This window comes from Rhipicephalus sanguineus, chromosome 1 (assembly GCF_013339695.2).
Source record: "Rhipicephalus sanguineus isolate Rsan-2018 chromosome 1, BIME_Rsan_1.4, whole genome shotgun sequence".
In the NCBI taxonomy this organism is placed as follows: domain Eukaryota; kingdom Metazoa; phylum Arthropoda; class Arachnida; order Ixodida; family Ixodidae; genus Rhipicephalus; species Rhipicephalus sanguineus.
Window position 1 is genome coordinate 196,161,241 of NC_051176.1, and position 23,074 is coordinate 196,184,314.

The 23,074-nt window shown below is 48.3% G+C and overlaps 1 protein-coding gene across 1 annotated transcript in view; it reads left to right on the forward strand.

Moving 5' to 3' along the window:
* Nucleotides 1-15,903: 15,903 nt before the first annotated feature.
* LOC119405007 (proteoglycan 4) overlaps nt 15,904-23,074 on the forward strand; it is a 50,812-nt gene continuing 43,641 nt past the window's right edge. Inside the window, exons 1-2 of the mRNA XM_049418611.1 lie at nt 15,904-16,070; nt 18,266-18,314. Of these exons, the coding sequence (XP_049274568.1) occupies nt 18,291-18,314 (24 nt within the window). The 5' untranslated portion in view covers nt 15,904-16,070; nt 18,266-18,290. The remainder of the gene's footprint in view (nt 16,071-18,265; nt 18,315-23,074) is intronic.

Below are 23,074 nucleotides of genomic sequence, written 5' to 3' on the forward strand. Positions count from 1 at the left end.
GGCAAAACATTCTTGCTCGAAAAAATTTTTGACGGTCCTGGCACCCCCTCGAATTTCGCTTCTATTTAATAAACTGTACCTAATAGAAAAATGTGTATAAAATCTACTTTTGTCTGTTGAGCTTCTAAACTGCGCTTGCGCTATCGCAGAGGTTCTGTTTAGTTGTCCCATTCATTATTTCCGAATTTTTATGTTTCACTACCAGCTACGTAGCTTCAAAAACTACAAAAATCTTCAAAGTTCGTGAATTTTTCTTGAGCTATCTGGAACTCACCCTAACCAATATTAATAATAGACTGATTTCCAGGAAAGTGTATTTTAGTACAGAAATGTTTAGGGGTGAAATAGACTTCAGATCTTTCCGAAAAAAAATTGTGAAATTAGAGAAAATGTACGATTTGTTGCATGTTTGACCATATTTTTCATACTGATGCGGTCAAAGTAAAAATCCTCGTCATGCGGCGTTTGGTAAAAGACTTCATCGTTAAGTAATGAAAAAAAGTCTTATCAAATCATTTTTTTCTTTTAAGGAAGAAAATAATTTTTGAATTTGGCCCTCCGAACGCGCAGTGCATTTCATTTTGTTGCCACTTCGCCGCAAAGCACGTGGTAGCCCTTGCAGCTGACACTCGTCACAGGCAACGGCCAGATGCGAGATGTATGTCAGTGGCTCGTGAGTGGTCGAAAGTCTTGTCACGTTGATGTCAGGGCGACGAGTAATTAATTCGCGTTACAATGTGAGCTTGCTTGGCGGGCCCAATGGGAAGTATGGACGCCCGAGAGCAGCCTATGGCGTCGTTGGCACATTGTGCTAGAGGCCGTCTGTACAACATGTATACCCTGAGAAAGAAGTGTGTACAGTGTGCAATATTTCTTTCAGTATGTGTATGCTAGTTGTGCAGACGTCCCTCTAGGACATTGTGCCAACGACTCCACATGCTGCTCTCGGGCGTCCATATTTCCCATTGGGCCCGCCTAGCAAATGCTCATTGTAACGCAAATTCATTACTCGTCGCCCTGACAGCGCGACAAGACTTTCGACCACTCACGAGCCGCTGACATACATCTCGCATCTGGCCGCTGCCTGTGACGAGTGTCAGCTGTAAGGGCGACCACGTGCTTTGCGGCGAAGTGGCAGCAAAATGAAATGCACTGCGCGATCGGAGGGCCAAATTCAAAAATTATTTTCTTCCTTAAAACAAAAAAAATGATTTGATTAGACTTTCTTCGTTACTTAACGATGAAGTCTTCTATCAAACGCCACATGACGAGGATTTTTACTTTGACCGCATCAGTATGAAAAATACGGTCAAACATGTGACAAATCGTAGATTTTCTCAAATATCACAATTTTTTCGGAAAGATTTGAAGTCTATTTTACCCCTAAACATTTCTGTACTAAAATACACTTTCCTGGAAATCAGGCTATGATTAATATTGATTAGGGTGAGTTGCAAATAGCTCAAGAAAAATTCACGAACATTGAAGATTTTTGTAGTTTTTGAAGCTACGTAGCTGGTAGTGAAACACAAAAAAAAATCGGAAATAATGAATGGGACAACTAAACAGAACCTCTGTGATAGCGCAAGCGCGGTTTCGTAGCTCGACACACAAAAATAGATGTTATACACATTTTTCTATTAGGTACAGTTTAATAAATAGAAGCGAATTTCGAGGGGGTGCCATGATTGTCAAAATTTTTTTCGACCAAAAGTGTTTTGCCACAATACTCCATGTGGCACAGGAAAAAGGCACAAATTTTATCAGCAAAATCTGTGATGTGCGAGCGCCACGTCTGGGACACTTGGCATGGAATGACACACACACACACACACACACACACACACACACACACACACACACACACACACACACACACACACATATATATATTGAGAGAGCGCAGGCATCGGCAAGTTGGTAATTCATGTTTGACTTTTTGAGCGCGCAAAAGAACAGGGACGAAAAACGACGCAGACACAGCGCTGACTTCCAACATATGCTTTATTTTCTGCAGTGGTACATATATATATAGACAACAAAAAGCAACGCACGCAGGCGCATTGTACAGGAAGGCTTCATGTAAAACCACAAATAAGTATGCATGATAAGCAATCAAACAACCTGATACCGGATTTTTTTCTTCTTTAAGAGATCAAGCGGTCATTCCTGACTACCACTATCGTCTAGTCACCCTGTGGGCCTTGCTTAGAAAGTCTAGTTCTTTTTGGATAGGTCAATTGAAGGTGCACTAATGCACATGTCTCCCAAACTTGCAATCTTCGCCGCTTCAATTATCTCACGTGTTGTTTGTGCCTGGCTCCTTCCTGTCGCAGTGCACTGTGAATACATGTGATCGCACCCACACTTCCTGCAGTGGAAAGCCACATGTCCCACACCTCCAATTCGCACGTTATTTGCGTGCTCACGCAGCCTGTCATTGGCACACCGTCCCGTCTGCCCTATGTATTTCTTGCCACAGGACAGCAGTAACTCATAAACGATGTTGTTCTCACATTTAACAAAGCTTTCTTTGTGCTTTTTTTGGCACCTGGGTTTTTCAGAACCACTGTAGGAGGCCTTGCACAGATTATAAAGCTTGTTTGGTGCTGAAAGGACGACTCTTACATTGGCGTTGTTTCCTATCTTTTTCAGCCTATGTGAGACATCGTGAAGGTACGGTATGACGGCGCATTTCCGCTTGACAGGCTCCGTTTCTGGTGAAGCCTGCTCCTCACCCTTGCGAGCATGTTTGACAGTCTTGAGAAGACCCTCCGCCACAGATGTGACGACATACTGAGGAAACCCCGCCTTTTTCAGGCAGTCAGCTTGCGCCTGGAAACTACACGAACACTTGTGAGGACATGAGCGGCGAAGCGCATTCATTAGGGTTAATTTTGCAATACCCCTTTTAACTAGCTTGGAGTGGCCCGAAGAAAACGGCAGAAGCGGCTTATTGGCCCTAGGCTCGTACGACCAGCAGACCTGGTCTCGCTCGAAGAACATTCGTAAGTCAAGAAAACGCAAGGCGTTGTTTTGCGGCATTTCATGCGTGACTGCGAGCGGTTGCAGGAAACGCGTGAACAGATCAAGTACGTTTGAAGAATCATTGCCAAATTCGCCTGGACTTGATTCTAGAAAGACAACGTAGTCGTCTACATATCTAAACACCTTCTTTACATTTGTGCCTGTTAGCTCTGTTTCTAGTTTCTAGTAACAGGCACAAATGTAAAGAAGGTGTTTAGATATGTAGACGACTACGTTGTCTTTCTAGAATCAAGTCCAGGCGAATTTGGCAATGATTCTTCAAACGTACTTGATCTGTTCACGCGTTTCCTGCAACCGCTCGCAGTCACGCATGAAATGCCGCAAAACAACGCCTTGCGTTTTCTTGACTTACGAATGTTCTTCGAGCGAGACCAGGTCTGCTGGTCGTACGAGCCTAGGGCCAATAAGCCGCTTCTGCCGTTTTCTTCGGGCCACTCCAAGCTAGTTAAAAGGGGTATTGCAAAATTAACCCTAATGAATGCGCTTCGCCGCTCATGTCCTCACAAGTGTTCGTGTAGTTTCCAGGCGCAAGCTGACTGCCTGAAAAAGGCGGGGTTTCCTCAGTATGTCGTCACATCTGTGGCGGAGGGTCTTCTCAAGACTGTCAAACATGCTCGCGAGGGTGAGGAGCAGGCTTCACCAGAAACGGAGCCTGTCAAGCGGAAATGCGCCGTCATACCGTACCTTCACGATGTCTCACATAAGCTGAAAAAGATAGGAAACAACGCCAACGTAAGAGTCGTCCTTTCAGCACCAAACAAGCTTTATAATCTGTGCAAGGCCTCCTACAGTGGTTCTGAAAAACCCAGGTGCCAAAAAAAGCACAAAGAAAGCTTTGTTAAATGTGAGAACAACATCGTTTATGAGTTACTGCTGTCCTGTGGCAAGAAATACATAGGGCAGACGGGACGGTGTGCCAATGACAGGCTGCTTGAGCACGCAAATAACGTGCGAACTGGAGGTGTGGGACATGTGGCTTTCCACTGCAGGAAGTGTGGGTGCGATCACATGTATTCGCAGTGCACTGCGACAGGAAGGAGCCAGGCACAAACAACACGCGAGATAATTGAAGCGGCGAAGATTGCAAGTTGGGAGACATGTGCATTAGTGCACCTTCAATTGACCTATCCAAAAAGAACTAGACTTTCTAAGCAAGGCCCACAGGGTGACTAGACGATAGTGGTAGTCAGGAATGACCGCTTGATCTCTTAAAGAAGAAAAAAATCCAGTATCAGGTTGTTTGATTGCTTATCATGCATACTTATTTGTGGTTTTACATGAAGCCTTCCTGTACAATGCACCTGCGTGCGTTGCTTTTTGTTGTCTATATATATATATATGTACCACTGTAGAAAATAAAGCATATGTTGGAAGTCAGCGCTGTGTCCGCGTCGTTTTTCGTCCCTGTTCTTTTGCGCGCTCAAAAATGTCAAACACACACACACAGATATATATATATATATATATATATATATATATATATATATATATATATATATATATATATATATATATATATATATATATATGCTTAACAATTTGGTGACGTGGCTAAGGACTACGCATTATTCGCAGGATGTTGTGCCTATAGTTTAGGTGCTTACTGATAAAACAGTAGGTTGTCATTACAATGTGAACATGTATGAAATGGCATGAAGTGTTTAAAACCGATTCAAAGAATAATTTTACGAATCGCAGAAATTTCTGTTTGTTTATAGGATGAAGGCATGCAGACGTGAAAGAGAAGACACAGACAAACCAAACGCTAGCGTTTGAGCTGTCCGCATCTCTTCTGTTTCCGTGTTGCATGGCTTACTTTCTTCTAGAATCAACATTTTTTGTTGATTTACGCAAGCGGAAATTGTTCTGAGACTCATCTATATAAACTTCGAGTAGTATTTTATTTCCCCCAGAGGAATCGAATGCAGGACTGTAAAGTTGCTACAAAAACTTGTTGCGGCTGTCATGCATCCACCACAGTGTTCCTGTTTGAGTAAACCCGGTGGAAGTGCCTTGTTGAGTAACAAGAGGTAGCGGCACCAACTTTCGTCGATTGTCAGATAAAAACCCTAATGGTGTTCGCTCTGATTTGAAGTTCTTTTGAAATTCTTGATCAATCTCTATAAAACTTGTTTAGTTTACGTGTATTTGTACGCTGATTTTGAAAATGCAAATATTTTTCTACTATTATATGTCGTGTTAAGTATATCAAACATTTCATGTGCCATGTTAGGCCTGCACGAGTTACAAAGTAAGCATATCACAATAATATGAAATGGGAACTGTATGCAACATAACCAGAATGCATGTCCTAAACCCACTTAACAATAGTCATAGTATGCTGAACATTGACCAGTAAGTGTATGTCTAGCTGGTGATTCGCTCACGAGAGTTCAATATTACGTAACTTTTAACTCAAATGGGTTTAAAACGCGAGTTCGTATGTGGGCTAGTGGGTTCATGAACATTATGCCAGAACAGCGCAGTAAACTCCTTTGCCAGAACAGCGCAGTAAACTCCTTTAAAACTATTGCATACAGTTTTTATCCCCTAACTATAGCGATATGTCGATTTACTTTGTAACTCCAAGTTTGGAAAGGCTTGCTCATCAAGACACATGAAATTTTTATGTGTAAAAACTGCGTTTTCTTCCAGATAATTGCATATTTGAAATCGCCACATAAGTAAACCTAAACTCAGCAAGTTTCATCAATATCGACCAAGAAGAAAAACGCATTATTTGTTGCAGAGTGTCTCATTGAGTACCACGAAGTGGTCACACTGACTCTTGCCAGGGGAGTCATGTACACCACTGTCCTTAAGGACAACGGAGTCAAAGGAACGCTCCAGTGGGGGTCAGCGTTACCATGGCAAAGGGGTCACCCTGACTACCTAGAGGTACTAGCGGGAAATAAAAGGGAGTCGTTGGTCTGAAGAACGAAGGGAGTCGTTTGACACCCCAAATTGTGAAGAAGGGAGTCGTTGGTCTGAAGAACGAAGGGAGTCGTTTGACACCCCAAAAGGTCATCATATGTGTAGCAAGGCGATTACCACCCAAAGGTAGTCAGTACAGACACCCTTTTTTTTAAGAGTGTACCTATAGGAGTGTGCGAATAGCGATCGAATTTCTTAATCGAGAACAAGTATTCGAAAAAGAAAAAAAAACTACCTCCGAATACCTCCAAATGTCGAAGCAAATATCGAATATTTTATTTTTAGACGCAGCGTAACAAAGTTCGTGCGCAACCCTCTTCTATAAAAAAAAGGCACCTATTGGCATTACTTACATACGAGGCTCATTTACGGGCATGAACCCTTGAATTCTGTAAGGACCGAATAGCGAAGACTGTTCCATTCATATTCCACAGTTTTAGCGTTCGTACACCCCCACTAGCAACATATCGTTTATTCTATACTCTTGCGCTGGAAATAGAAAATGCTCGCGACATTAGCACCCGTTGTTATGGATATGCAGCGCACGCTGTACTTATAATACTAGTTAGTCACTCTCCACAGCACATGAAAAGGGTTCCTCCGAAATTAGTGGCTGACCTGAAATCATTTCTTTTGTCTTTCGTTAACATTTCCTTGCACTGGGAAATTCTGAGCATAAAATCGTCTCCCAACGCTGACACTCCAAATGCGCTGCGCTCGTCTCACCGCCGTTGATTATGTGCGGCTCAGTGGAAAATATGCCATGCATTAAAGCTGCCGCTCCGTCGTCATAAATACCCAGAAAAAACGGGCTCCCTGCACAGCACCGCACGAAATCATTTGAGTCTGCTTGCGGGCGCTACTCCCAGAATCGAAGGCCTCACGAGCCCACTTCCAGACAAGTCCGGTAAGTGCTCCCGGGCTGATGCAGGCCTTTCACTTCGGATCATTGGCTTTGCCTTACGTGGCATTCTAGAATTTGTCTGCGCCTCGAAGGAAGACACAGAAGGACACCTCAAAAGGGGAATCAATAAAGCGACTGCGAAGACGCTGCAGAAAGCGCCCGCTAACTAAATCACGGGGGAAGCACGAAGAGCGACCAATCTCATCAGGCTTAATCCCAGTTGCCAACATTCATTTCGCGGATCCCTCAGCGCAAATCCGAGCAGCCCCCTCGGCTGCAGACCACGGCTAGGCGAGACGCTCTCGTCTGGACTGAAAGAAGGGCGCCCATACCTTCGCCGCGCGAATGTTCGCTGGAAGATGCCAGAGGCTGTTTTCCTGCGAGCGCATTTTATGGCGCCGGTAATTTCACCTCCAGTTCCAGTGTGCGCAGACGCGGACAGCGCTAGTGAAAGCAACCAGTGTAACTTTTTTTTTCTTTTTTGCAGCTTATAACACCACTGAAACTCAATATATTTACGGGGTTCCTCGTCTGCTGGAGACAACGTATAGCGGTATTTAATTTCGGATGCGGTGATCACGTTCCGACTGGAGTGGAGCGTATTATACTGCAACTACATTGCACGCTAACGGACCCTGTACAGTTATTTCTCACAGTGCAGCGTCAAAGCGTTAAACACGATCGCTGTTCGAACAGAAAGATTGCCTGACATCTACCACTGATGCACGACGCAAACGCTGAACCGAACGAGTGGAGTTTAATGATATTGTGTCATTTCAATTGAGGCCTACCTTTTTCTCAAATCTACAGGAGGCTAAATTTTGCAACACGTTTCTCTTAGCTTCAGTCAGGCTTCGAAGTCCGGAGGGAAGCTGTCACTGGCGGATGCGTTCCCAATGTCCGCCTTTTCTTTTTCATAGAGTGGAAGTAACAACGCATTTACTTAAAGCTGGCTGTATTACTTCCTCTCCTCCTCGCGCATCTTGCTCTCGTCACGGCACCTTTCCTTATAACACTGGTCCGGCTCGTCCTAAAGCCTTGGCCTCTTCCACAAAGTAAGGGACCTCTCTTGTTTGTCGCGCGTGGGCGAGTTAAGAGCGGCAGTATGGTGGCATAGCGGCAGCGAAAAAAAATAGGCGCGAATCGAGCCGCTTCGCAACATGCTTTCTGATGCTTTTTCTGTGTCCCATACGATTCAACTTCCGCGTGTAGCAAGGCGCACGTTATGGACTTCCTTTCTACAGGGTCTGCAAAGGACGCGCACGACGAGGAGGAAACGTCACTAACAAGGGAAGAGAGAGAGGGGAGGGGAAGGGGGGTTACGGACATAGTTAAGCCCGGAGCAGATTTTATGGGGACACCGAAGGAATGAAGGAATGGCAGGGACACTGTGCAGTTTGCTACCCCACATGTGAGGAGGGAAACGAGGGTGTAAAAGAGAGAGAGAGTATTAATGCAGGTGATTCACAATTCACGTGCGCGCAGTGAAGTGTGGCTATATATAGCCGAGCACTTAAGTAAGTTGCCTTCAAGTACAGGAGAAGGGCTCGTATACGACTTCCTGGGATGGTGAGCTGTGAGACCAGGCTCCCAACGTGTTTTCTTCCGTAAAAGGCCGATCATCAAATCTGCCCAAGGCACACTGTAGATTATTGAAATATTTGTTCAAAGCGGGAACCGTGGTTTAAGAGGTGATCGATTATCTCTTCCCATCTGCGATTAGCGTGCACGGGTGAATCAGCCATTCATCCATTCTATGGGGAACGACATGTAGTATACTTCAATGCTTGCTCGGTCGTTCATGTATACACCGAGAATTAGGGCATCTCATTTTTCTCCCTGATACCTCTGTCTGCCCAATACCACAGTTTGAAGTTGCAAATGTTCGAAGCGGAACGTTTTGTTCTAGCTGTCTTCGCTGCCTAATGCACCAACGAGCTTGCAGATATACCACGTTTCTATTGTCCGCATGGCAAGCACCAGCATTGATGCATTGATGCTCAGAAGTACGTACTTGCTGTGGGAAAGCCATGAAAACGACGGAGCACGTTTTAACTGAATTTGAAGATATACACCGGGCATGGACGTAGTGCAACTTGCCTGCCTCCCCTTTACGAAAGGGGACGCTCATAGTATCCATCTATTCACCGAGCGTTCGCGCCTAGAGCGCCAACGGCGTCGAGCAGCGTGTGTGTGTTTTCTAGTGCAATGCAACAAGTTGGCTCCCTTGTCCCGGCGTTTAGTCGAAGCGTGCAGACTTCTCGTCGTCCTTGCCTAACCAAGACATGCAATAAAATTAAATCTCTGCAAACCAATGATCTCATCCTTTCCCAGAGCAAGCAAAACCGAGCTATCGCTCGACAAACTTGGTTTAACCGCGTTCAACCAAGGCAAATTTTTGTCGCCCGATTGTTACAGTCCAATTGATTATGTTTTCTTAGGTTTTTAAAAGGGTCTGAATATCTCACGCTCGCCTCTTAAGCTTTCCAGCCTTAACGCGCAGCCGTCAGTCATAAAGTGGATTACAGAATTTTTAACCAATCACCGGCCGCTCCTTTATGCTAAGTCTTACCGTTCAGTCCTCTCCCATCTTTGTTTACTTCCAAAAGATTGCACGAGTCAGAGGGGGGGGGGGGGGGGGGCTGAAACTGAAGATTGAAAGACAACCTGTTCCCTACGGTTAAAAGCATGAAAAAAAGAAGAAAAAAAATAGGAGGGAGCTCCACGTGACGATCTTGAAGCCTAGCCATAAAAAGTGAAACAGGAGCATGCTGGGAATTGTGACCAGAGCATGGAGCACGAGGGCGGAGCGGCGTCGGAAGAGGTTAGCTTGTGGACGCTAGGCGCTCTCTTTACTTTTCCTTTTCCTCTATGGTTAAAAGACATGCACGACATCGCGGATTGCCATCAGTACCCGTTCAACCATGTTGCATGAGTAGAACTGTTTTGTGCGTTCCAGTCCGCTTACGGGAAAGCGTCGTCATACTAGGCATGTATTTTGATTTTTTACAGCGAAGCTGTACATCTCTCGTTGAGCTGAAAATTTCGTGGCGTCAGCACAAAACTCCTATAGCGCGTATGTGCCAGAGAAATTGAGCAAATCCCACTACTCACCACAGGCGCTCGCGTGCTCCTCTGCTATCAGATGCGCGCGCTCGTTGCGTTTTCACCTCGGACGCTGAGGAAGGGCATTCGGAGAGGTCGACAGACGAGCCGACGAACGCAGTGTAGCGAAGGAAAAAAAAGAAACGAGCAAACGCGTGTAACTCCGCTAGCGTTCGCTGTAGACTCATGCACAATTGCAACGCCACAACTAAATCTCGACCTCTGGGTGGTTCAGGGACCCTTTAACAATTGAAGGCCAACGGCATATCTTTCTTTGCAATCAGGCATACAGCACAGAGCTCAGTATTCGTTTCAATAACGAAAACCACAGAATCAGCATCAAAACCGCATGATGGATGATTAGGCGCCTGTGAACAATGGGAACCACGCGTTCCCGGCAAAGAATAGGTTGCAGCTGCTTTGCACTTCACACGAGGGCTTCGAATGACGTCAAACGGCCCTTCCTTCTCCCCGCGTGTGTTTCCCGCTTTCATATATAAAAGGGAGACCCGTCTAGCAACTCAACCAGATCATTCTAAGACCGCCATGGGTAGACCACGGAAATTGAAGACACCAGAAGAACAGCGTGAATACAACGCTCCACGAAAGGGACAAATTCGTCTGGTTGAAAATGGTCGCAAAAGCAATCACGGTCTACCACAGCGGCCACAATTGCACCACTACCATTACTCTAAAGTAATAATAAAACATACCCCCCGGTCAGCATGTGTGGTGTTTGATACAGCTTCGCTGGACATTCACGTTCGCAGGGCGGGATAGTGGCCAATATTTTTGTCCCCCGCTATGAATGTGTGGCGACACACTGCGCACAAACCGGCGCAGACACCGCCTCGTCATTAGCCAGCTCGGCGTGACATGGCCGCATGCTGCACCACGCCGCCGATAAGGGATAGCGCCACCGCAGCGTCACCGGAGGCTTACGTCACCGACGGCGGTTATAAACCCGAGCTGCTAAGCTCGGAGGTTATCATTCCTTCGCTACCCGACAGAGCGCAGCGTCGGTATGCTCGCCCCGCTGCTGCTACTTCGTTAATAAACAGTTACGTTTTATGTTGGGATGCGTCCTCCCATCGACACGGCATCCCACATCTGGTGACCCGGAAACCGAACAAACCGCACCGCTATGGCCGACACGGAAGCCCTTGCCGCTCTTCGGCAGCAAGTGGAACAAATTCAACAGCAACTTCAGGAACAGCAGCAGCGCATGCAAAACGGACCGCACTCGCCCGGCGATTCCGCGCAGCCTCTTGTGAATTACGCCCCCCAAAGCTCCGTTCCAACGGTCGCTGTCAACGCAGATGCTGCTACCACTGCGGCCGCTACCGACCTGGACGTCTGGCGTGTCTCTGTCAAGCTTCCGCCATTTTGGGCGGACTCGCCCGAGGTATGGTTCGCCCAAGTCGAGGCCCAGTTCTCCCTGGCGCGCATCACAAAAGACCGGACCCGCTACGACTACGTCGTCGCCCACCTGGACGCCCGCTACGCCAACGAGGTCCGGGATATCCTCGCCAACCCACCAACGGCCAACCTGTACGAATACCTCAAGACCGAACTCATCCGCCGGCTGTCACTCTCGGAAGACCAGAAATTGCGACAACTTCAGTCCGCAGAACTTGCCGAGCGCAAACCTTCGCAGTTACTCCGCCACATGCGTGCTCTCGCGGGTAACATGGAAGTCCAGGAATCTTTCCTGCGATCACTCTGGCTCCAACGACTTCCACTGCACGTTCAGGCAATTCTGCGGGCTCAGCTGACGCTACCTCTCGACCAACTTGCCGAGGTCGCTGATAGCGTCATCGAGGTCTCCTTGCCGCAGTTGTCGCCCACCATCCAGGCTGTCGCCGCACCGCTGAACACCACCGAGCTTGCACGCCGTATAAACGACATCGACCGGCAGCTCACCTTCATTGAACAACGCCTGGGTGAAGGTCTTCCGATGCACCAGCGCCGCCACTCGCAAAGCCGCGACCGTAACACCACTTCGTCGCGGCAACCCGACAACAACGGCCGCCCGTGTTATTACCACCGACGCTTCGGGGACAGAGCCCGGCAACGTCGACCACCCTGTTCCGCTGGGCATGCGGAAAACGCCAACGGCAGCTCGTAGAGACGGCCGCAAGCTGCCAACCCAGAGGCCGTCGCATCTTCGTCACTGACCAAATCACGAAGCAGCGGTTCCTTGTCGACAGCGGTTCCGACATCTGCTGCTACCCGCGATCCCATCTTCAAGGTCCTCGTCCGCCTACGTCTTTCGAGCTCAGCGCGGCAAACCGCTCTACAATCAAGACGTACGGCTCGCTCCGCCTGCACATCCAGCTCAGAAACTTACGCCGTGACCTTCACTGGAACTTTGTCATCGCCGACGTCGCCGAGCCAATCATCGGCTCTGACTTTCTGGCCCACTACAACCTCCTTCCGGACTGCCGCAACGACCTCCTCATCGACGCGACGACGGGACATTCCACACCAGGCCAGCGAACGACCGCCCAACAGCCAAGCATCAGGGTACTCAGTGTTGACAACCATTCGCCGTACCACGCCATCCTCGCCGAATTTCCCGGATTGACGCGCCCCAGCGGACTGCCACGCAAAGTGCAACACACCACCGTGCACTACATCCGGACCACTTCAGGCCCCCCGGTTTTCTGCCGCGCCCGTCGCCTCGCCCCGGACCGCATGCGCATAGCCAAAGCCGAGTTCGAGGCCATGCTCTGCGAAGGAATCGCCCGCCGCTCTGACGGTCCATGGGCCTCGCCACTTCACCTTGTTCCAAAGAAGACCGAAGGCTGGCGGCCCTGTGGGGACTACCGTGCCCTCAACGCACGCACCATCCCGGACAGGTACCCCGTCCACCACATACAGGACTTCGCCCATCGCATTCATGGCTGCCACGTGTTCTCCGTGCTAGACTTGGTGAAGGCCTACACACAGATACCCGTCAATCCGGATGACGTCCCGAAAACGGCAATCATCACTCCCTTTGGCTTGTTCGAGTTTCCCTTCATGAGCTTCGGCCTGAGGAACGCTGGACAAACCTTTCAGCGCTTCATCGACGAAGTCGTCCGCGGCCTCGACTTCTGCTTCGTTTACCTTGACGACATACTGGTATTTTCCCGCGACGCCGAAGAGCACTACACGCACCTTCGTCTGCTGTTCCAACGCCTCGATGACCACGGTCTACTCGTGAATACCCAAAAAAGTACGCTAGGCGCTTCCATCGTCCGTTTCCTCGGCCACGAAGTTTCATCTGAGGGAACTCGGCCCTTGCCCGAACGCATCTCTGACCTGCAAAGTTACCCTCAACCCACCACCGCTAAAGACCTTCGCCGTTTCCTTGGCATGCTGAACTTCTACAGGCGTTTCTTGCCACACGCAGCCGACTACCAGGCTCCCCTCCATGACGCTTTGACTGGGCTACGAGGAAACCAATCTGTTACGTGGACACCGACGTTAACGAAAACGTTCGAAGAATGCAAAGCCGCCCTCTGCACCGCCACGCTTCTCACCCATCCCGTGCCAGACGCTCCCTTGGGACTCTTCACGGACGCATCTGGTTTCGCTATCGGCGCCGCCCTCATGCAACGCGTGGACAACACCTGGCATCCCTTGGCGTTCTTCTCCAAGAAACTCGCAGCTCGGAAAACGGCCCCTTCAATCGCCAGTTCCGCTGACGAAACCACGACAACCGCCCCGACAACTTTGCCAGCCTACTACAGAGAACTTCTGGCGATATACGAAGCAGTGCAACATTTTCGCCATATTCTCGAAGCACAGAATTGCACCATCTATACCGACCACAAGCCTCTTACCTACGCCTTCTCTCAACGTCGCGACAAACTCCCGCCTGTACAGCAGAATCAACTCTCGTTCATCGCACAGTTCACCACCGACATCCAACATGTCAGCGGGAAAGACAACGTGGTCGCCGAAGCGCTTTCACGTGTATCAGCCATCAGCTCTGTGCAGATAACAGCGGACGTCCTCGCCGAGGCCCAGACTACAGACCCCGAACTGCAGGAACTTCTCAAGGGCACGTCCTCACTACAGCTGCAACAAGTCCCCATTCCAGGGTCGACAACCACAATCTGTTGCGACACGTCGACAGGACGAAGCAGGCCCTTTGTGCCCCTGGCCAATCGCCGTGGTCTTTTCAACCAGCTCCACAACCTCAGCCATCCCGGCATACGCGCCTCTACACGCCTCGTGGCTGACCGCTATGTCTGGCCCTCCATGCAGCGGGATTGTCGTACCTGGGCGCGCTCCTGCATTCAATGCCAACGCGCTAAGGTCACCAGGCACGTCACGTCACCGCTCGGAACATTCCCTCAGCCCTCTGGTCGGTTTGAGCACGTCCACCTCGACATCATAGGACCCTTCCCCCTGGCTGGACCCTACCGCTACTGCCTCACCGCCATCGACCGGTACACTCGATGGCCCGAGGCATGGCCCCTCGAGGGAATCACCGCGGAAGACGTCGCCTCAGCCTTCTTCCCCGGCTGGATTGCTCGTTTCGGCGCCCCCCGCCGCGTAACCACCGACCAAGGACGGCAGTTCGAGTCGCATCTTTTCAGGTTGCTCGGGCTGACCATCGGTTTTGAACGCTTAAGGACCACCAGTTACCACCCCTGCGCCAACGGAATGATCGAGCGTTTCCACCGACAGTTCAAGGCAGCCATTATGTGCCACCCGGACTCAACATGGCTCGAGGCCATCCCAGCCGTCATCCTTGGTCTTCGCGCCACCTTCAAGCCGGACATCCACGCTACACCAGCAGAGCTCGTCTACGGGGAACCTCTCCGCCTCCCAGGTGAATTTCTCGCTGCACCGACATCCAGTACTACGACGTCAGATCCCACCGACTTCGTCGCCCGGCTCCGTCGCACCATCGCCGCCTTACGCCCGTCACCTGCAGCCCACCACAGCAAGCCTACACCGTTCGTGTTCAAGGAGCTAGCATCGTGCACGCACGCTTTCCTCCGCGACGACACCATCCGCAGGCCTTTCCAGCCACCCTACAGCGGACCCTACCTGGTCGTCCATCGCGACGACAAAAACTTCACTCTGCGCCTGAACGGGAACGACGTCCGCGTCTCAATTGACCGGCTCAAGCCCGCATACATCGCTGCGAACGAACCGGGCAGTGCCACACCATCCACAGGCATCTATCCACAGACGCCGACGTCACAGCCCGCTCCTTTCACAACACGCTCTGGACGTCTGGTACGCCTCCCAGATTTCTACAGACCCTGAGGGCTCTGCACTCCGCGGGGGGGTGATGTGGCGACACACTGCGCACAAACCGGCGCAGACACCGCCTCGTCATTAGCCAGCTCGGCGTGACATGGCCGCATGCTGCACCACGCCGCCGATAAGGGATAGCGCCACCGCAGCGTCACCGGAGGCTTACGTCACCGACGGCGGTTATAAACCCGAGCTGCTAAGCTCGGAGGTTATCATTCCTTCTCTACCCGACCGAGCGCAGCGTCGGTATGCTCGCCCCGCTGCTGCTACTTCGTTAATAAACAGTTACGTTTTATGTTGGGATGCGTCCTCCCATCGACACGGCATCCCACAAATGCATGAGCTGATGATGATGATGATTGCCTTTATGAATGGCTCACACCCACTGTGAGGGACTGGCCAAGAAAGGAATAATGTACGAGCTACTCGGTCGACTTCTTCGTCTTCTATAAGTGCGCACGTTCGTACACTTCCTCTGGAAAGCCGCAGCGAAGGCCAACAATGATCGCACGGCTCGTGCGTTCTTAAAGTCATACCTGTACTTTGAAACGAAACATGATAATATGCGTTTTCTTAATTTCTGCGTACATTTCTATTAGCAAATTATCGTGAAGATAAGTTATCAAGAATCGCCAATAGCGCGAAACTACGACTTGCATGCATGGCACATGGCCAGCCTCGTTGCAGGCGCACGTGAAAGAAAGTGAAGAGGATAAAGACACAGCAAGCAGCGTGCACACGGGGCCGTTGGAATCGACGAGCGCCATCGTGAATCGAGCGGGGCTCCATTCGGCTCACACCTCTAGCTGGAAAGCTCGTAAGCCCACCTTTAGTTTTCTTCCCTTTAGAATTCTTAGAGCCGCGTTTGAACGATGCGTAAGCCGAGCACGCATTTAAGCGCTCTGCACTGGGTGGCTTCGGGTATACCCGGATATTGATTATGCCACGTTCACGCGTACGAGATACAAAAAAAACATCACGCAAGAAAAGACGATTACATCGCATGTCATCACGCTTTTAAGGCGTCTCTGTCCTTAAAGCTTGCCCATATATGCAGCACACTTAGGGCATTAGGCGCCCTCAAATGCGAGCATCTTTCCATTATGCACCGAGAGCATGTACGAAGCAGCGATATATTGGCACGGTACATATACAGACGAGCAACAATAAAATATATCGCTTACCGCGGAATTCGGTACCCGTTCTGTTATCCCAAGATTCATTTTGTACAGTTTTTCTTTGTTTTCTGTCACGCATGGTACCGAATGCACCAAATAGATTTGTCATAAAATACCGAACTTACCATGTTACTTTGTTAAATATAACTGCAGACGTTCTAACGTTCAACTGCTTGCACACTCCCCATGCGTGAATGAATTTTCGCAGACATCCTCAACAATATATACCGAGCGGGGTATATTACCATCCTTTCACTCGCGCTTCAACATTAATTTAACTGTCAGTAACACGCAGAAAGCACGAATCAATAATTAACGTGTTCCTTGCCCCCATTTACGTGCTTTGAATTTTTCGCTGGGGGCGCAGAATCATTGTAACACGTTAAAAATGAGTTACCTCTCTCTTGCAGTTTGTCAAATCTCGAGTTTAACACAAAAGTGATCGAGTTTTCCAAAATGCTCGCTATTTATTTATTTATTTATTTATTCGTTTATTTATTTATTTATTTATTGCTGAGTTTGCATGTATAGATCCGAGTGAATTAACTCTCCAGCTCGTGCGACTTGCACGTCTTCTCTTTAAGACCTGTCCTCACCAGCCTATTCTCACGGTACATGTCAGCAATTTGGCCAGTAACGCGGGTACCTTTCATGAAGAGGTACAGCAAGTATCGTTGACCACACGGTCACGTGCTCTTCTTTACATCTATAGATTTAGGTGCTTACATTTAGGTGCACGTTAAAGAACCTCAGGTGGTCGAAAGTTCCGGAGCCCTCCACTACGGCGTCTCTCATAATTATATCTTGGTTTCGGGACGTTAAACCCCAACAATTATTATTATTATCTTTACATCCTCTCCTTTCATCGTCTCATCATTTAAGTCACATTCATGCTGAAGGAATACAACCAACAAAGACTGTACATCGTGCGTAATAAGCAGATAAAGCGATAGTGGCACATAGTAACTAGGATTTCTTTCATGCTGTGCCCTGATTACACTGACTAGTGTTTCTTCGACGCCTGTGCTGTAAGGTAAATTCCACAGTTCCGCACTTGCACATGCGCCGAAGGCCACAGTCTGCGCATTTCTATAGCTACGGAGCAAAAAGCGGTAATCGGTCTTTTGAAAGGAGCTCTCGAACGACCTAACTGAAGCGATAACGGTGCGCTAAAATACATTTTATGTGGCTTGTTAAATAAAGGTATCTACCACATACTAGCCGCCTTTTATCGATGACTAGAGGATCAACTGAAATTTTCTACCCCGCGGAAACGTATTCGCTGCGGAAACGGAGCGACCTAATCATACGGCGCGTGGTGCTCTGTCCTAGAAGCTTTGTTCCAATTCTTTCGCCATTGGCGACACGCAGAGAGACGCTTTAGCCACAAATTTCCCGATTGTTAAGCTCTAACGTGCGAACTTGCACATTAAACGCATGCAGGCCTAATTATAAAACCGTTAAATGCCTTTTTCTCCATTTCTCTTAAACATACAGTACATTCTCGATTAAATCGTCATAAATATGCCAGCCCTTATAGGCGTCATGTAGGGCGGCACCTGTGTTACTGATATCAGCGCTGATAACAGTTCAAGCTTTCCTTAATTAGTATTAAAGTGAGCGTAGGGCGCTCGGAGAGTGTGGACCCGCGTTCGCGAAAGGCCCTCACTAAAGAATTGTTCGAAAGAGAAAAGACCAACTAATCCGGATGCTAGACATACTCATAGCGAAGGCGCCCGGCTTACGGGAAATGGCATTTATACGAACGAGTAGTTGTGAGCATTGGCCGCTTGGTGACCGACTAACGAAAACCATACTATTCAACTTATTGCAGTTAAAGGACCGCTGGTTTCATACTCATGGCGGATCCACCAACACGAAAGGTGAGCTTTGATTTCAGCACCAGCGCGCAATAAACAGGAAAAACGGCCTTTCCGTGCTCTATTTCCCACTGCGTGCATTTTTCCCACCTTGCATTTTACCGGCTCTTCTCTACCAGCGGCGTGCAGAAGTCGAGCAGAAATCCTACGACATATGTGATCACCATTTTGCACCGCTCGTATCATAGGATGTCAGCATAAAAACTGATGTACAAAAAGATGGAGCGTTTTGGTAACGACGGAACACATTGCAGTTGGTAATGCATGAAACCAAGCAATGCGTACTCGAACGACTATAGTGAGGCTGTGTGTTATAATAAGCGTTTTATTTAGATCTTTTTTTTTTATTTAGCCGCGCCCCGACATCATTCACTCCGCGAGATGGATTACTTGGAAAGAACAAAATTGGAGGAAAAGAATCCTTGCAAAGTATACGACCCCTGTGTCAATTTCTCTACTCCACTAGGAAAATATCGTCTGCCATAAATCATCTTCTACTGCGAATGTGCTACCAGAGTAAATGCAACCAGAGTCGGCAGAATGCAACGATTCTATTCCAACGACATTCTTTCTCGCTGTTCGCAAAGGGTGCTAGCGCCCGCGTTATCACCGGTATCGGCCAGCCACGAACGGTAGATCAGAAGAAAGTAATACCCCTGACACACGGCCACTCTAAAGTCCTTTAGAAAAGGGGACATCTTCCGGAAAGGCGTTCGAGCGCAGTGACACACGACAAAGGAGTAACTCCCTTCCAGAAACGATCCTTTTCGGAAAGGCAGATCGCGCATCTACTTTTCGGCCAGGAAGGGAGTACTCTCGCACACAGTGTGCAGAATTTATGAATAAAAGAAAACATGTTGCAACACTAAGGTGCCTAGTGATTTTTTTCTTTGCGAGCGAAAATGCTTTAATTTTCAGCAGTAGAACGATTTGTCGAAAAGCGAACGTTTATACTTTATAGCTATACATACTCTCAAACGCCTGCACCACATCACTAGAAAACCGCCATGCCACCATTCTAGTGTTGGCAGTGACTGGCATTTGTTGTGTCGGCGAGATAAGAATGATGGAGTCCGCTGAATCGGCGCCGTCAACCAAAGCCGTGAAAAAACCACGGGTCCAGTGGACGGAAAAGGCGACCTGGGCGCTCATAAAGTCTTGGGAAGATAACTTGGACGCCCTGCGAGGACAAAAGCACAACGGTGTTGTGTACCAAAGGATCGCCGAGAGCCTCACCGATGCCGGTATTCCCCGTACACGTGCGCAAGTGCACACCAAGATTGACAACTTGACACAAACGTTGCTTGCACAAACAGCGCCATTTTTTTCTACAGCGTTTTTCTGAGGAACCACTTAAAGCAGTTGTCCGGTGCCGTGTGTCATCGGCACAACTCCTTTCTGCAAATGGTCCCTTTAGGCGACAAAAGGGGTTTACCTCAAAGTACTTTACTATTGCCCGTGTGTCAGGGGTATAATATAACCAGGCGAGATGAATCTCGCATTCCGTCGGCCAAGGTCCCACGTTCTGAAAGGCGTTCTTACGCTATAACTCTTCGCGTAACACCAAATGCTGTGGTCAATCTCATATTCGACATATTACCGAAGTCGGTCGACCAACGTAAAATAGCCCTCGCGAGAGAAAAGCCTCGTGAATTCGGTCCCAGATGTGTCTATAGCGTCCGTTTGTATATTTTTACGGATACGTTTATGACCAATATTGTAGGAGTGTACCCATCGTTGGCTAATGTTACATCACCTCACTAAATATTTTCGCTAATTGATTTTGTTTCTTTCCGTGAAGAAGCAATATTACACTCGGTTGACTAATATTTTAGACGTTACGCTTACTTTAAAACTGTTCGCAAAAAGAAGTACCAGCCAACGCATACTGAGTGACCAGCGTGTAAGATTAGCGAAGGCGTCAGGCCAATGGCAAGAGCACTTACGAACAATGTTGGCTGTGTTCCGATCCTGGCAGCGTCGTAGACAGTCTACGCTGACAGCTTATAAGACAACATCGTGCCCGAGTCATCCGAGTACTAGGACGCGCCTGCATGACGTGACGCCACCTCGCTCCGACAAGAGAGAGCTAAGAATATCCAATGAAATCGCCGTGCTTTTATTTTATTTCGTGTTCAAACCTCTGAAAACTTCAGCGTACTTCCCACAAAGTGAGTAACAAACATTGGTCACGTGTTCCTTCGAGCTGGAGACCTCCTCTGCGAGTTTTCAGTCTACTGTCCGAACGCCGTCTCGTTTGGACAGCAAAGCAGTCTGCATTGTATTTGCCTCCGATGTCCTCTTCGCCAAGCTGTCTGTTTTGCCGGCTACGCGAGAATTGGAATGGGACTTAAGATGGCTGCTGTCAGCTTAGCTGTCTACTAAGCCGTGTGCAGTGAGTATTGGAATACACCCATAGTTGTGGAGTTCGACCAGTTCACAAAGCTTTCACTTCGTAAAAGGTGTTTGCCAGTTGCTCCCTGCTTTCGTTAACAATTTGCTTAACAAAACGGTTAGCTGTGATTTGCTCTTAGGGACAGTTTATAGCGTGAGAGGTCTTTCTTTAACAGCGAAGCTGTACTAGCTCGGCGTAGTGTGTGTGTGACCGTGCCCGAAAACTATCATCGTCATGAACGGGTGTGTGCCACAGAATTTGGGCAATACCCACTGCTCACCGCTACGGCTTGGCCTGTAATAACCCTGAGAACGAGTACAGAGACAGATAGAGAAAGAAACAAACAAACAGAGAGACGGAAAGAAAGATATAAAGAACGGCAAAGGGAAAAATTCTTGCCGAAAAAAATTGCTCACGAGGCGGGATTCGAGCCCGCGTAACCTCGATCCGAAGGCGAGCGTCCCAACCACTCGGCTATCCAGGTACGCTAGCACAGCATGGCATAGCCTTTTATAGTATAGTGTAGCGAGGGGGCGGGAAAGGAAAGTGAGCGTGAGGAGGAGAGGTGTGATCGTGAGGAGGAGGCGAGAGAGTAAAGCGTAGCACAGAAAGAATGAGAAAGAGAGAAATAGAGAGAAAGAAATGCAGAACGAAAAAAAAGAGAGAGACAGGGAGAACATCAACGAAAGAGAGAGAGAAAAAAATATAAAAAGAAAGAGCAAGCAAGCATCGCGCCCTCTACCTACTAGATACCGCACCACGTGGCCAAGCCGCGCATGCGCAGTAGTTAAACCACGCCCACCGACGGAGGCATCGCGCGCAACCCCTGCTCTATAGTGCATAGCCTGGCTGCGTACTCCCGAGGAGGAAGCCGCGCATCTCCAAGCTCGACCCGTCGGTCGACGGGGAGTACGAGCGGCGACGGGCCCGCGCTTCGCTGTGCTAAGCTTTGCGCGACTTAACGCAAACTGCCCGCAATTTTTTTAATAAGGGCCGAAATATCCTCACCCATACAGCTTAGAGCCTATAGCTACAAGCCAGCTGAAACTAATAACGTTATTGTTATGGCACGTCGCATAAATTCCTTGGGTAATGAGAAGTTCAAGCCAAATTCTGGAGCCGGATTCAGAAAGCTTGGACCCATAGAAAGTTTTTGAGCTAGTTGGTAAGGGCCACGCGATCCATCATACAAACAACAAAGCTTGTTGTTCGTATTATTGCACTTTGCCATTGGCTAACCGTCTTCTACAATACGTTCAGCGTTGGCAGCGTATGAGCGTATTGTCAGTAGGGGCCCAGTTTTTTTTTAATTATCGCCTTCAGAAAAACAACCTCGTAGAAAATATTTAATTACTAAAAATGAACAAATATACGCTCATTCTTAAGAATGCAGTCAAATAATCACCATACGTTTCCTTCGTATACTGCTTCTTAAGTACTTGCCTAGCCTCGGAAGCTTTCTTTTTTTTTTTTTTCAACCGAAGTGGCGCCCTTTCTGCTTTGTAGATTCGACGTCGGTCAGTCTCGTTCAGCCATTGCAGCACGAGGCGACCAAGGCAACTGCCGAACGCTTCAAAAGCATTTGCTCCGGTAAATTTTGTCTTCGTTAAATCTCGTAATAGCACCTTATTCCGCCTAGTTTCCACGTTCGTGAACCTAGGACATGTTTTCTTTAGTGCACGCTCCAGATTAAAAGATTTTTAAAAATACCGTCAGTATTGCGGTTTATGCACGATGAAAGACAAAAAAAAAGGTTAGTAAATACATCGGTCTAAACGTCGCCCTTCTGGCTTCAATTAGTCAAGGCGTACACGGTTTCGTGCGATGCAATTATACTCCATCTCACCACTACCGTTCAGCACTACTAAAGCTACGGGGTGTAAGCAAGCCACACGCTTGCGCAGCAAAATATAGTTCCAGATGTAATTTCCCTACAATTCGCAGGGTTGAGGCATTTGCGCTTGTTTAGCACGTCTTATATCGCATCAATGCGTGATATGTTTATTCTTCGTCGCATTTACGTCGTATTTATTTAATTGTTGTATCAGTAACCGCTGGTAACTGTGGTTACAAATCAACATGGCAGCGCCCATGGAGACACGACCGCCCGCTTCGATCCGAAGTTGCACTTGTTACTTGCCCACAGCGCTGGCAGCAATAAATAAATGGTGAAATGAGCCATCGCTCTGCGCCATCTCATGACGAGGACAAAACAGCACGTACGTTATTGGCAAGATCAGACTTTTGTTTACCCACGCCTGCTAATTAAGCCTAATGTACCAAGAATTTGATAACGGTTCATCAAAAAAAGGGCAATATAGTCCTGAATACATAGTTGTCGAAGCGTCAGGACATAAATCTAAAGCAA